Source organism: Camelina sativa, chromosome 16, assembly GCF_000633955.1.
Source record: "Camelina sativa cultivar DH55 chromosome 16, Cs, whole genome shotgun sequence".
NCBI classification, from domain to species: domain Eukaryota; kingdom Viridiplantae; phylum Streptophyta; class Magnoliopsida; order Brassicales; family Brassicaceae; genus Camelina; species Camelina sativa.
Genome location: NC_025700.1, coordinates 28,877,338 through 28,892,627, shown reverse-complemented (window position 1 = coordinate 28,892,627; position 15,290 = coordinate 28,877,338). Strand labels below are relative to the sequence as shown.

The 15,290-nt window shown below is 33.7% G+C and overlaps 2 protein-coding genes across 5 annotated transcripts in view; one reads left to right on the top strand and one right to left on the bottom strand.

The window, feature by feature from the left end:
- The window catches only part of LOC104753109, a 3,976-nt gene extending 2,753 nt beyond the window's left edge, over nt 1–1,223 (bottom strand). The window contains exons 1-3 of one of the 4 annotated variants that reach the window (XM_019238616.1): nt 1,016–1,223; nt 855–935; nt 462–771 (exon numbers count right to left, since the gene is read on the bottom strand). In XM_019238616.1, the coding sequence (XP_019094161.1) occupies nt 462–771; nt 855–917 (373 nt within the window). In that variant the 5' untranslated portion in view covers nt 918–935; nt 1,016–1,223. Of the gene's footprint in view, nt 1–461; nt 772–854 lie in introns of all 4 variants that reach the window. The other 3 variants (XM_010475400.2, XM_010475401.2, XM_019238617.1) reach the window with 3 other exon arrangements.
- On the top strand, nt 11,266–11,982 carry LOC104754178. The gene is made up of 2 exons (XM_010476316.1): nt 11,266–11,746; nt 11,801–11,982. The coding sequence occupies exons 1-2, from the start codon at nt 11,266–11,268 to the stop codon at nt 11,980–11,982; spliced, it is 663 nt and encodes a 220-aa protein (XP_010474618.1).

Here is a 15,290-nt window from a genome sequence, read left to right as displayed (position 1 = left end):
TCAGGATTTAACTATATATAAGTATGCTCTTGACTCTGCTACAGAATCAAAGAGCCACGGAATGCATCATACAATAATAGCATTTAACAAAAAATGAGAACACAGGAAGAGATAGATATCTAAACATAAAGGCATTATTACCTTAGTGTCTTCGTTTTGCAGGAGCTGAACACTGTTCTTCTCTAACCGGACAAAACCCGGAGCAGCAATAGTTACAAGCAAAGCCCTTTTTCCTTTGTTTTGGATTAAGAGTGAGAGATCAGGCGCATCTGCACAATAATGAGATGAAGGATAACAAAGCTCAATCCCGAGAACCAAAAAGATGTAAGTGAAAGACACAGTAAGTATAGTCACAGACAGAGATTGAAGAAAGGACTACTCACCGTTACCAGGAACTCGGAGACAAGCGACAAACTCATGTTCCTGATCAGTACACATATTAGATGGATCACAATCTTCACCATGAAAGCCTTGTTTCTTCCTTGAAGAGTTGCTCAGAGGCTCCTCCTTAGTGGTTTCACTTCCATCACTCGCTACCTTCCCTTGCTCACTCTTAGCACTAGTAGTAGTAGTATCTCCACCATTGATCATCTTAGATCCATCACCCAAGTGTGTCTGTGTATCATCATCACTGGTCGAGTTGTTGGAATGATGTATAATAATACTCTTGGAATCAGCAGTAACATTGTTATCAGCAGACCCACCAACAAATCTACTAGTAGTATCCGTCAAATTGGAAACTACTTGTTCCTGATGATGATCTCCATTACCCTAAATTTCAACAAATCATAAACCTCAGAGATTTCCCCCAAAAACAAAATTCAAATTAGGGCTAGTTTGAGTGGCTTGCTTACCTTAGTAGTATCAACGACGAAAATCAAAGCTATACAGAGAAGCAAAACGAAATTCAAATCCATGTTTGACACTGTGTTATACTTCAAAAATCAAGCTCTCACTGTGTTAATCAATCATCTATTAGTATCGGCAAAGAAGATAAGAAGAGATCAAAACTAACCTAACAACAATCGGATTCTTCTAGTGATGATCAATTGCGAATCCGTATATGTGCTCGGATTTGAAGCTACAGAAGATTTGGTTCGAGAGACCTACTACTACTACTACTACTACTTGTGAGGAAGACAAGTGAGTCCTCCGTCCACCACACCAGAGAAGAAGAGCAGAGCAGAGCCGAGAGAGAGAGAGAGACTCTCTTTTTGACTTTTGCTCTCTCAGTTTCTTCCTTTCAAACGGCACCGTTTTCAGTTTTACTCCAAACGCTACCGTTTCGATTTTCATTAAACAGCGTTATCAGGAGAATGATATATCATATTGGGCCGTTTGAGATTAGAACGAAGTCTTATCAATCAAAGCCCAGTTTAATATTATTAATTATTCTTTTTGACTCAAAAGTTTAATAAAAATATTACGTGACTATCATTATTTTACCCGGACATTTAAGCAATAGTCTAATTTGGCACACCCCATTGGCTAAATGGTAAATCGAACCGAACCTGAACCGGTTAGATATCCTGAAATCAATTTCAAATCATTTGGTTTATAATTCAGTTCAAAATTTTGTTCACTTTTTTTTTTGTCAACAATTCAAATTTGTTCACTTGACCTTTCTATTTTGGTTGTTCTTTATGTTAAGTCCTTTTTTTTGGTCGTTTTCTTTTAATTAAGTGTGAGAGTGGGGTGGTCATATTCCTCAACTCCACTCTTTTTAGTACTTTCTCCACTCTTTTTAGCACTCTTTTTATTCCAAAAATACCATTCCACTCTTTTGATTTTGCTGTTTGGCTTATGCTTACCCTCCATGTTTATTCTTCTCTCGCTTTTGATTTTGTTTTAGAACGCTGTTTGGCTTATGCTAGTCTCCTTATATCATTTCTACTTTTTCAGATATGGGAGGGGAAAGTAGCTATCTCTCATGTCTGATGGCTTCACCACCAGTCAGACGTTCCTCAGCTCCTTCTCAACCCAACCTTCTCAACCTGGATCAAAGCACACAACGCCGCCAAAGAAAGCAGGAGGAGGAGGCTAAGCATTTACATAAGCTAGTGCTGAGCAAAAAGAGAAGGCCATAGGTGAATTGATGGAATTGGCTGCACGGATGCTAAAGGAGCCTGATATTGGTAAGGAAGAGATAAGGAAGATAAACGAAGATATCACTGATGCCATTTTGGCAGTTGAAAAGCTCAGCAAGGAAGAAAAAGATGTTTAGACTAAGAAGATTTCAGTACCTCTCTTTTTCTTTATCTCTTCTCTTCTTCACTACCTCTCTTTTTCTGCTCTTTCCTCATACACTTGTTTTAAAATACAAAACAAATGTTGTTGGTAAAATGTGCAAAAAATGCAAGACAGATAAAGAAATACCATACTCTTTATTATATATATCTAAGGGATTGGGCCTATAAAAATACTATACTCTTTTCTTTTTTTCTATTATTACGCCACTAGTTCCACTCTTTCGTCTCTTCCAAGTATTGCTTTTGTTTCTCCTCGCATCCATATTTTGTAATTGAGTCTTGCAAAAAAAGAAAAAAAAGTCTTCAAATACTCATTTCTGCATGTTCAATTATATATAGTTATATTAGATTCAAAAAAAATATATATATAGCCTAGGTGTACTTCTACATAAAACACACATAAAGATATGATTTACCCGAACTTTTTTTTTTACTTTGGAAAGGCATATATATGCGTTTAATAAAATTTCTATCTTCAATTGGAAATTAACTACTATTGGCATATGCATATAAAAAAGGTGTAAAAAAACAGTTCTGAAACGTACGTTTTGTGTTTCTACTGTACTTACTAGTATACTACAAAAGAAGAAGGAAAAATCTTTGAACGACAGAAACAAAAACATACCCCTCATTCTCTTCCCCATCAGAATTAACGGGAGCATATCAATTCTATTATCAACTCTGTGGAATGGAACTGGAAACAAAGAGCAATCAGAGTGAAACTAATCTTTCCAACCTTCTTTACTGAGTCTTCTAGGAGCAAGCCCTCTTGAGGAGACACTCGGTGTCACGAGATAATAGGTTTCCATGTTTCCATTTTAATATTAATTATTCTTTTTGACTCAAAAGTTTAATTAAAATATTACGTGATTATCATTATTTTGCCCGGCTAAACAATTTATGTAGTTCAAATATACATTGGTGAACTTGTTGTGGACATGTCAAATTTTCTGTACCACACTAATTATGATTATGTGGCACCACCATAATTTGAATCTTACAAGTAATTTTTTCATATATAAAAAAAAAAAGTTGCACAAATTATTCTTTTAGAAAGGACGAACCTTAATTATCAAACTGTTAAGCTGAGCAAACGAGTTTACTTTATATCACAATATCTACATATCATAAGAAGGATGTCAATTAATAGGCGATTTAGTTTAAAATATTTATCGTGTTTAACATTATACAACTGATCAGTTCTCATCCGAATATATAAATTTTATCACAAAAATGTAACACATGAGTATTCGAATAATAATTGAGAAGCAAATACCAACAGGAACGTACCAACTAGACAACTAATACCTGCATGGAAAGAAAAAAAAACCTTTAAGAAAATTAAATAGGAAAAAAAGTCAAACTTACCTTAATTATAGGGTAGTAGTGTTAGAATTTATAATCGGATAGGGCTTGCATGTTTAATTTAATTAACAACCTAAAAGAGAAGAGTATAATAAAATAAAAAGCTTTATGCATAGTCACGCTATAAAGTTTCAATAATGTTTTTTTGGGAAAGAAAGAAAAAAAAGTGTCAATTATTTGAAAGCAAAAAGAAAAGAAAAAAAAAAGTGAAAGAAGGTCAAACCGACCGGGTCCACGTCCAGCTCCATTCTATCTTAATTATTGAAGTTTTTGATTATGAATCAAATTATATTCTGTGGAGAACGAAGACTAAGTCAGCTATACGAAGTGATATATATATATATATAATCAAGTTCTTTGTTTATCACTTGGTTATTTTAGATTCGCTATCTGACGTGGTTTTTTTATTTCCTAAATAAATACACTCTCTTATCGACATAATAATAATAATATGTGCGTCATATAAATAAAAAAATCAATGCCTAATTAATTCGGTACATGCTGATGATAACACTTAATAGTTGACTATTTGTGAAATACGAAGATTTGATCTGGTCATACTACATATTAGTCTATTACTGTCACAGGGTGCATATGAAATATACGTTGTCTTTAGCATTTTCTTAGCTGTGTTTATTTACGTGCGTACTTATAATGGAAATCGAAAATAAGCTAAGAAGAAGACTAGTAGGTCCAAAAGAAGTGTGGCCATATATATATGCTTTAGAAAATTTCAAGGGTCTACTACCTTTAGGGATAAGAGGGGACCTCATACGTATATGAGCACACGTAGATTAGTACAGATAATATAGTAGCAAGGCTACATATGTTGAGTAGAAAGAAATAGATGTATTATTTATTTACGCAACTCACATCAATAATTAGAGGAGACATGCGTGAATATTGAAAATACATCCCATATATAAATATATTTCTCTTTTTTTTTGTTGTGTAAATTAAGATCGACAAATAATACTCATCCTTTATATGTTCTAAGAAAGTTTAGGTATTCCATATAATATATAGGATATATAGCTAACATATTCATTAAACTAATTATATAGATAGATATATATGTTAAAAGTCTAAATAGTGTTATGGTCCACCTAGCCGTCAAAGTAACGATATTCGTCACAATGTCTACTATCTGTTGAATAATGTCACATCTTTAACCCATACAATAGGATCTTAATAATACGCATATACGTGTCGTTACATAAGCTATTACATGTATAAACAATATGTATGCGTTTGTGTAGTGCGGAATATGCTTATTATATAACACATATATAATATATATTTGGCTAGCTTGGTCGGTAAATTAATTGCGTTCAATACTTCGGAGAGTATTTAAATTTAGTACTCAATTCCCTATAAGTTGCAAAATACATACGTCAAAAACGTAGATGTAGGTAGGTTTATTTACATACTTGAACTAGGTAGTTGCTTTTATAAAACTAATGGAGTTTTTTTAAAGGAAAATGATGTTATGTTATTATATGTCTTTAGAATCATGTATATGTGTAGTAGTTATCCAATAGAATTAAGGCAAGTAGGAGCAAATAACATCTTTTGTTGTAGTCACTGGCTTTTAAAAATATATACATACAAAATTCACCTTTTTAGCATTCTAGGATTTATCCGTACGATTTCATACGAACATTTTTTTTATACACCCTATATAATCATATATAGGAGTATTATAATACTCAGAATCGTGATGCCTTTTAGTTCCACGAAGAAATCTTGTTTTTTTTTTCTTTTTTGAACAAAGTTCGACGAAATCTTAACTGCGTTTTGAAAGCTTTTGGTTGATTAGAAAACTTTGTTAGGAACACACTTTTGACCTGTTGGTTTGAACACATATGTTTTCTTTACCTAACAATATATAATCAATGAGCTGAAAATATATGTAGATACTTATGATATTCTCAACGTTACTGAACGAACCACGTGACCCGAAAAAAAAAAGAAGAAGCAAGAATTAGGTCTAATTTATTAAAGCCATATATACCAACATCATCAAATATCAGATGTAGAAACAATGGCATCAGCGTGACGTCAATTCCCGTCGATATTACGTAAAACAACGCCGTTGCCCGTAATTAAAAACGTATCGTGGAGAGATGATATCGCGAGTGATTGATCTGGAGAAAGCGAGATCCATTCTTTTTTTTTCTGGGACCTCAGAAGGAGACAAAGTTTGGTCACGTGTCGACTTCAGGAGCAGTGGACCACTGTTCTGTCGGCGTCGCCTTTCTAAGACATACGCTAATAACGACAAAACACTACTTTTTCGGTGTCTAAAATATCTGTTATACCCCTCTCTTTTCCTCATATCTACTGCTATTTGCCAATCGTTCTTTTAGACCAAAAAGGTCGACGACGCAGTTACTTTCACACTGTGTTTGTCACACACTTGATCCGGATAAGATTCTCAACGCTGTTTAATTTGCAATATGGGCACATTTGCCTCTTTTGCTTGTGTACCACAAGTTTTTGGTGCTCTTCGATCGGCTTCTATTGTTCATATACGAAAGCAACTGATACAGTTGACGTTTACGTGCAAGAAACAATGATGTTGTCTATTTGTATTATTTGCTTCTAAACCCTTCTTTTATATTGAAACAAGAAACAAAGTAGAAAACATCACAATTTGCTTACTACTTATTCTCTGCCAACCACACTTTCTATATTTATTCTGTAAAGTTATTTTATGTATTATTCTAAATAATTAAACTGTCATGATATGTTTCATTCACTACCAAGATAGAGAGAGAGAGAGAGAGACCAACTATATATCCCTGTCTTTAAATGGCCTCAAGTACTCCACATGGGTTTCTACCAGTTTTTCTTACAATAATTAATTCGTTGGAACTTTTTTTTTTGTTTTAGCCTTTTAAAACTTGAAAGTTACTGTTAATCTTTCCTAACAGAAGAATGCCCAATCTGGATTGGCTAAACCGAAACAATATATATGGTGGTAACTGATAAGATTTAACTTCTGTAAATTGGAGTTGCTTCTTTCATTGTGGAAGATTTTTACAGATTTTTTTCTTTCTTTTTTTTTATCCGTTAGCAAAAGCGTACAAAACTGACCTAGATTTGACTCATCGCTACATGTTTTAACTCAACCCCTGATTAACTAGATTAGGACATATATATGATCAATTTGGTTTTATAATTTCTGAGTTGATGATTTGACATATATAGTTTGTCAACTTGGATAACCATTATATATCTTATCTAATATAAGAAGGTTTTTACTAATTTTGCCTCTCAATGCGACATTTGGCGCTCTATATTTATGACACATGTCTTTTTCACTAATCTAAAATTAAATATTTTTATATATATACTTCATTTTATTTATATTTTATTTGGTGTATAGTTTGCTTTAAAAAAAATTCAAGTTGTTACAAAAATATATTTCTTCCAACTTTTAGTTTTAACGTATAATATATTTCCTAATGAAAGCATATACCATAATATAACCAAAAAAATAAAACTACTGATCAAACCAATTAAAACAAAAAAAGTTTTTATACTTTCAAAGTCAAAATTGAAACCAAGTTAATTTATAATAGACTAATTTTAAAATATATCAGTATATTGTATTCACATTAAACCAAGTTTCTAATTTAACCAAGTTTTCACATTGTATTCAATAGTCATATATATATTGCATTAAAGACAAAACTCATATAAAATTAAATTGTATTTAATATTATATAAGTTACCGTTTGACTATCGTTAAAGCATCTGTACTAAAAGAAAATTAAAAAACATAATGGTAACATAACATAACCTTTAGTTTTAACATATAATATATTTCTTCATGAAAGCATATACCATATATTGTAAAAATAAAACTACTGACCAAACCAATTAAAACAAAAAAAGTTTTTATACTTTAATGTTAATATAAAAATTGAAGCCAATGTGTTTATGACAAAATAATTTAAAAATATAAAATATGTTATTATATATTAAAAAAAATACATTGTACTCAATAATCAGATATATTGTATTAAAGACAAAACTCAGATAAAATTAAATTTTATTTAATATTCTATAAGTTACAGTTTGACTGTCTTTAAAACGTATGTACTAAAAGAAAATAAAAATAACATAATTGCTTAATCACCCCATGAAATAATAGAAAACAATAGTTTCACAAAATAATTTAATGGTAATTATACTATTTATTTTAAAATGATTAGAAAATAGAGATAATTTATCAAATCTAAAAAACATTAAATTTGACACACTTTTATTTTCATGAATTTTATTCAAAATTTAATGCGAGATATAGTACAAGATAGTTCATAAATTTTTATGACATGAGCCATATTTTAATATGCATTATTCCAAATTTTTTTATATTAAGGGTGATTACAAGATTAGAGAGTAAAAACTGGAGCATATGATAAATCGTGTATACACTTATTAATTATTCAAAATTCAAAATAATCATTGGTGATTCATCTGTTACCTTGTAAAACATATTGTCTACATTCATAATCTTAGTAGTATAGGTTAAAATTCATGTTTTAGAAGTTTAGTTATTGATTGGATGAATTTGAGTTGGTCTGAATTTTTTTTCCTCACATATCTTATTTTAAAATCATCAAAATCTGATGGAAAAGTCAACATATAGATATTATAAGTTCAAATATAGTTAACTAAAAAACATTTAGATGTAAGTTAAAATAAATTAGAAATGTAGTTATGTCAAAAAAAATTGGAATGTATCTATTGTTGATATCAATCTTTCTGATTTTGTCTTCCCTTCCATTTACACCAATTGACATGTTGAATAGTTCATTTTTTAATAATTAAAAGAACATAGTATTGACTAAGAATAGAGACAAGGACCGAGAAATAACCTATCATAAAAGTATAACACATTTTAAGCATTAATAGAGAGTTTCTAATTCACAAGAAATTTGTTAGGAGGGTGTTTGAAGAAAATCAAACAGTAGCAACATATAGTGGAGTTAAAAAGAAAATCAAATATTAAGATTGAGTTAAAGAATATATAAAGTTGTAAAACCACTCGCAAAAAGATAAATATTTATCGAGAAGTGTCTTTAGTCAAGTGGTTACAACACCACCTCTACGAGTCACGTTACCCTGCATAGTAGGGAGTGGCTATGACTCGAACCTTGTTGATTCAATGTTGACAAAAAAATATATTTATCAATTATTTTTCTTTACGATTGAGACTAAAACCTAATTTTTATTTATTTTCATGGTTACTGAGTTTCAATATTAATTTTCTGGTTATAGAGATCTAGCGAATCATCATATATGTCTTGATCGCAGTTGTATATTAAAGCTTTGTAAAAGATGTAGGGAAATATGAGGTTTATCTTGTAATCTTTGTAAACTATTTTCAATACTCAATTTTTGTTTTTAATGTCTGATTTATGGTTTCTACACAAACCTCATGTGCGCTAAGACTATTTCCAATATATATATATATATATATATATATATATATATTTAACTCTAAAATAGAGCATAATTTTTCTCATTGTATCAATCTATTTTATACTCTAAAATAGAATTAGTGTAAAAAGGTAAAGTTGCATATAGAGTACTACTACCATTTACTCTATTTTAGAGTAAGATATAGAGTAGGGTTAGAGCAAATGTTACTCTATAACAGAGTATTGACTTTTAAAATAGAGTAGGGTTGAAGATGATCTAAAAACCTAACAATTTATCACAAAATAATAAAATCCAAAACAACAAAACTTTGAGAGATTCAATTACTTCAATCAAAAAAAATTTCGATATGTTTTGTTTATTTTATTTTGCGTCCAAACATTAAGAACTATATATACAAAGGTCCCTATATATAAAGGAACACATATTAAACATTTTAAAAATAAATTTTACATATTGAAAAAGATGCATTTCATAAATTGATTTCTATATTTAAGATATATCGTAATTAATAAAAATAAATATATCTCGCACATCGCGCGAGCCTATTTCTAGTATATATATATATATGTTAAACTGATTTAAATTATTTTTATGAACAACTGGTGTAACTATAAGTCTCATAGGCCCGTATCGGGAGACATATGCATATACCATCTTTTTTTATCCTTTAAAACAAAGTTACAAAATATAAACAAAAAAATCACACCGAAAGGTAACATGTGATTGGCGGTGTGATAACTTTTTGGATTTATTAGGAATGGACCGGCCCCGAGATATGTTCTAAAAGTAATATATTGACTGTACGTGCCATTGATCATATATGTACACTTCAAATGCGGAATTGAGATTTAATTAAAACGTACTGATTTTGGTTAACACTGCACGTACTAAAAAAAGACCAACTTATAAACGTATGGTTGCTGACCAAAAATAAATAAACGTATGATTGCGACCCATACATAACTCGTGACCCTCCAAATTACATCTTTTAGTGAACTAGATATTTTAAAATCTAGCTTGAGTATAGAAGAAGGCTTTTAGAAATTTGATACAAATTGAGTTTACCCCTGTCGAGAAGGAAAAGCTATGAATTGATTTTGGCAAAAAAGTGTAATTTATAGGTTCAACATAGGGTCCTTTTCCCACAAGTAAAATAGGTTGAACGTTACCATTTCATTTATTTTAAAATTTGCCGAATCTGTCCATAAATGGACAATAATATTTTCTTAGATATATAGGAAGAAATCAGTATACGGAATTCGAATTCTTGATGATAGGATAATCCGAATCTCAAACTTGATAATTATAAATTATGCAACAGTCAAAAAGAAATATATGTAAACCGTAAATTGATTTTTGATTTTGAACAATGGCCACACCACATTAGGTTATTGTCACTTTCAAACCTTATTTAATGTGAATATATGAACTCTATATGAATGGAAGTTATCAAGTAATTTAAGAATCAAATGTGAATTAATTTTTTTTTGGGGGGGGGGTGGTGAAAATGCATATTCTGTTGCAAATAAACATTAGTATCGTACTATCGTTGGTCAAGAAATTTGGAAGATGGGGTTTATATCATTGGTATGCATCTAATAAAGAAATTATAACGCAGAGATCCCTTAATAATTGTGGTTTGTGGAGGAGATGAGAAGATGGAGAGAGAATGAGATGAAACTAATCAGGGCGAGAAGATGAAGGCGTGGCAGAGAGAATTTATGATTCGATACGGACCTTTTAAAACAGAAGTCTTGACTCTTCCTCTCTTCTCTCTTGCCTCAATAAATTTAAAAAGTTTTTCGTGGGGACTACACGGACTCGTCTCACCCAAACAAAAAAACAAATTGAAAGGATTAGAATTGACTCAAAAGAAAAAAAAACTTGCAATTAATATGTGAAGGGTGTAATGCGAGAAGACAGAACATGTTTAATTTCTTCTGTTTCTACATCTACATCAGGTAGAAGTGAATATCCATGGCTAATCAGGACCCTGGTTAATCACCGGACAATTCAATGATATTATCCATGGCTCTGAGAAAGTAGGTGGACCTCCAGACCCAAAGGATCCTTCTCGGACCTAAGATCCTTTATGTCGACCTGCGACCTCTATGATCTTAAGCATATTGGGAATTTCTTATCTTGGAGAGGAATGAGACACTCCCACCTCGTTAGATGTCGGCTAGATAGAGTCATGGCAAATAGTGACTGGACCATAGCTTATCCCTCAAGTAGAAGTGAATATCTACGTTTTGAAGGATCAGATCATAGGCCCCTGGTAATTTCTTTTGACCCTGTGAAAAGAAGGAGAAGCGGATTATTCCGATATGATCGACGACTGAAAGGAAATGATGAAGTTAAAAAACTTGTGCTAGAGGCTTGGAACTGTATACCGAATGCATCAGTTGATCAGAGAATCCATCGATACAGGACCGCAATCATCACCTGGTGCAAAACGCAACACTCAAATAGTCAAAAAGAAATTATAGCTCTCCGAGAACTTTTGGAGGAGGCAATGAGTGATAATGAAACCCCAAAACCTTCAATTGACTCTCTAAACCACAGACTGCTGATCGCATATAAGAGAGAGGAAGAGTTCTGGAAGCAGCGTAGTAGACAGTTATGGCTAAACCTGGGAGATAAGAACACTGGATTTTTTCATGCTGCCACCAAAGGTATGCGAGCCAAAAACAACATTTCTGTCATATAATCCACTAATGGAACCCCAGTGTACGAGGAGAAGGATATTGTTCAGGTCATTTCAAACTATTTCCAAGATATATTCACCTCTCAGGCCGGGGACAAGACAACAGTTGCTAATGAGGCACTGTCTACCTGCATCACTGAGGAAATGAACAGCAAACTAATAACTATACCAAATGCCCTGGAGATCAAGCAGGCGTGTTTCTAGATCAATGCAGACAAAGCACCCGGACTATATGGTTTTTCAGCTAGCTTCTTTCAATCAAACTGGGACACCTTAAGTGATAAGATAGTGTCTGAGGTTCAGGGTTTCTTTATCTCCGGCCAACTGCCACACATGATAAACCACACGCATATCAGGCTATTTCCAAAGATCACGACTGCTCAAAAAGTCTGAAACTACCGACCAATTGCCCTATGCTCAGTGTACTATAAAATTATAGCTAAACTCTTAGCTAAGAGACTACATCCTATCCTCCATGAATGTATTTCAGAGAATCAATCTGCCTTTGTCCCACAAAGAGCAATATCAGATAATGTCCTGATTACTCATGAGGCACTACACTACCTAAAAACCTCTGGTGCTAGAAAGAGATGCTACATGGCTGTCAAGACAGATATGAGCAAAGCTTATGACCGACTCGAATGAGATTTTTCATAAGAGCAGCAATGACTAAAATGGGGTTTCATAAAACGATGGTTAACTGGACCATGCAATGTATATCTACAGTCTCCTACTCTTATCTGCTAAATGGTCAAGCTCTTGGAGAGGTATTTCCTCAGAGAGGTATCAGACAGGGAGACCCTCTCTTTCCCTACCTTTTCATTATATGCAGCGAAGTACTCTCTAGCATGTGTAATAGAGCACAAGATCATGGTCGCTTACCGGGAATTAAAGTGGCAAAACGTAGCCCTCGAGTCAACCACCTTCTATTTGCAGATGACACCATGTTTTTCTGTAAGTCAGACCATCAAAGCTGCCTAACATTGCGGTCCATCCTCCGGAAATATGAAAGTGCCTCTGGACAAAAAATTAACCAAGATAAGTCCTCTATTACTTTCTCTGCAAAAACACCAACACATGTGAGAGAGCAAGCAAAAGCATACCTTAATATCAAGAAGGAGGGAGGTCAAGGTAAATATTTGGGCTTACCTGAACTGTTTGGAAGGAAAAAGAAAGACTTGTTTAGTATGATAGTAGATCGCATCAAACAACGAGCCCTTAGCTGGTATTCTAGATTCTTATCCACTGCTGGCAAGTTAACGATGCTCAAATCGGTTCTAGCTGCTATGCCTACGTACACTATGACTTGCTTCCACCTCCCAAACTCTTTGTGCAAGAGGATCCAATCAGCTCTCACAAGATTCTGGTGGGACTCAAACTCGGAGACTATGAAAATGTCTTGGATTTCCTGGAAAAGAATGTCAAAATACCTTAAAACTGGTGGACTAGGTTTCCGAGACATAAAAGTTTTCAACAGAGCTCTGCTGGCAAAGAATACCTGGAGGATACTCTGAAACCCTTCTTGTCTTCTTGCACGAGTTCTCCTCGGGAAATACTGCTCTTCAACACCCCTAATGGATGTTATCCCTAAAGGATCCGCATCACATGGGTGGAGAAGCATCTGTATGGGACGAGACCTAATCAAACCACACATGGGAAGACTCATTGGCTCAGGGGAAACAATCCCAGTTTGGCGAAACCCCTGGATATCCCTCAACTCTACAGTTGCGCCAATAGGACCCCCTTCAGAAGAGTCGCAGAACCTGATGGTAGCTGATCTCCTTCTCACAGACTCTCGGGATTGGAATGAAAGCCTCATTGAAAGAATCCTCCCTTCATACGCTGCTGAAATCAAACAATTGAGACCTAGTAGAATGGGAGCCATGGACACTTGGGCTTGGGTCCCAGCATCGGATGGACTCTACACAGTAAAATCTGGATACTATGAAGAGATGGCATCACAAGAAGCTGAAGAACCTACTTCAGAAAACGAGAATGGCAATACCTTTAGCTGGAAATCAAACATATGGGCACTGAAAGCTGCTCTAAAGACAAAACTCCTGCTCTGGAAAGCAGCACAGAACGCATTACCGGTGGGAGAAAACCTTCTCCACAGACAAGTGAATGATTCCGTAAAGTGTCCCCACTGTGACCAGGATGAATCAATACTGCATCTCCTATTCAAATGCCCTTTTGCGGCTATAACTTGGCAGCTAGCACCTACTGCTACAACACTAAGTCCCCTGGCCATCATCGATGTGAAGGATGGAATTTGCCTGGCAAACTCCCTCTTGTGCCTCCCTCCGACAGGACTGAATGCTGGACCGATTTCCCCTTGGATTATTTGGACAATTTGGACAGCTCGTAACAAGCTTATATTCAACAAAAAGAAAACCTCCCCAGAAGAAGCGATTTTACTCGCTCTCGTAAGGGCAAAAGAATGGCAATCAGCCCAAAGCCCGTTAGAGAAGATCTGTTCGCCAACTCAACCCCTAATTAAGCCTCCGATACCAATCAACGCCCTAACCTGTTTCACAGATGCGGCTTGGAAGGATGATGGGTGTGTGGGTCTAGGCTGGGTTTTTATGAACTCACAAGAGCAAGTATCCTGTGAAGGATCATCATGTGCACTATCTGTCGCATCAGACTCACAGCTGCTAGTCAATGCACTCAATGGGAAGCTCTCTTCTAAGAAGCTTCATGGGATTCTCTACGACATCCTTGAACTATCAGCAAATCTATCTTTCATTTTTTACTCTTTCATTCCCAGAAACTTCAATCGGCACGCTGATGCTTTAGCTAAAGAGGCCATTAATGGACTGATTATTGTAACTTAAACTTTATTAAGGTCTAATAGAAAATTTTCTTTTGTTCAAAAAAAAAAAAAATGCGTGTTCATTTAATGTCATATCTTATATATGTAATGGTCAGTACGGTGTCGACAAAACTATTTCCCGACGATACTAGCTAGTAGCTAGGACAGTTTTAGAAGATATAATTTCTGACTAATTTTGATATATTAAAAGTAGATATGGAACTGAAGAATTTAGATATAAATATACATCATATCTTCTTACCAGAAAACAAAAAAATACACATCATATCTGACTAATTTCAAAGTAAATATGATAGTATGTTATAATTTTGTATCTATATATATCATAGAATGCATCATTTAGACCAGTTGTGTTGCATTTAGTAATTTGAACGATGGGTAATTAGAGATCAGCCGAACCCTCGAACTTTCTTTTTCATTTGTACCTAAAATTCGATGTATTACAACTTCACTCTTACGTACGTAAAATAGTATAAATGTTCTATTAACAAGTGTGAATCTATTCCATAAAAGATGTGTGAATGTAAAACGTCCACCTTCAGTATGAAATACAAATTGACATGAGTTTTGCTAAGGCCATAATCAAAGCTACCCACCTTGTCATTAGTAGAAATTGTTCTATTTAATGTTACTACACATCGAAACTTACATATTACTTATATTATGTTTGAGCTTA

Excerpts from the sequence above, each read along its gene's own strand:
- LOC104754178 (XM_010476316.1), top strand. The coding sequence starts at position 11,266 with ATGGCAAATAGTGACTGGACCATAGCTTATCCCTCAAGTAGAAGTGAA. Across the intron at positions 11,747-11,800 it reads TTTTCATGCTGCCACCAAAG|TGTACGAGGAGAAGGATATT; the intron begins GTATGCGAGCCA and ends ATGGAACCCCAG.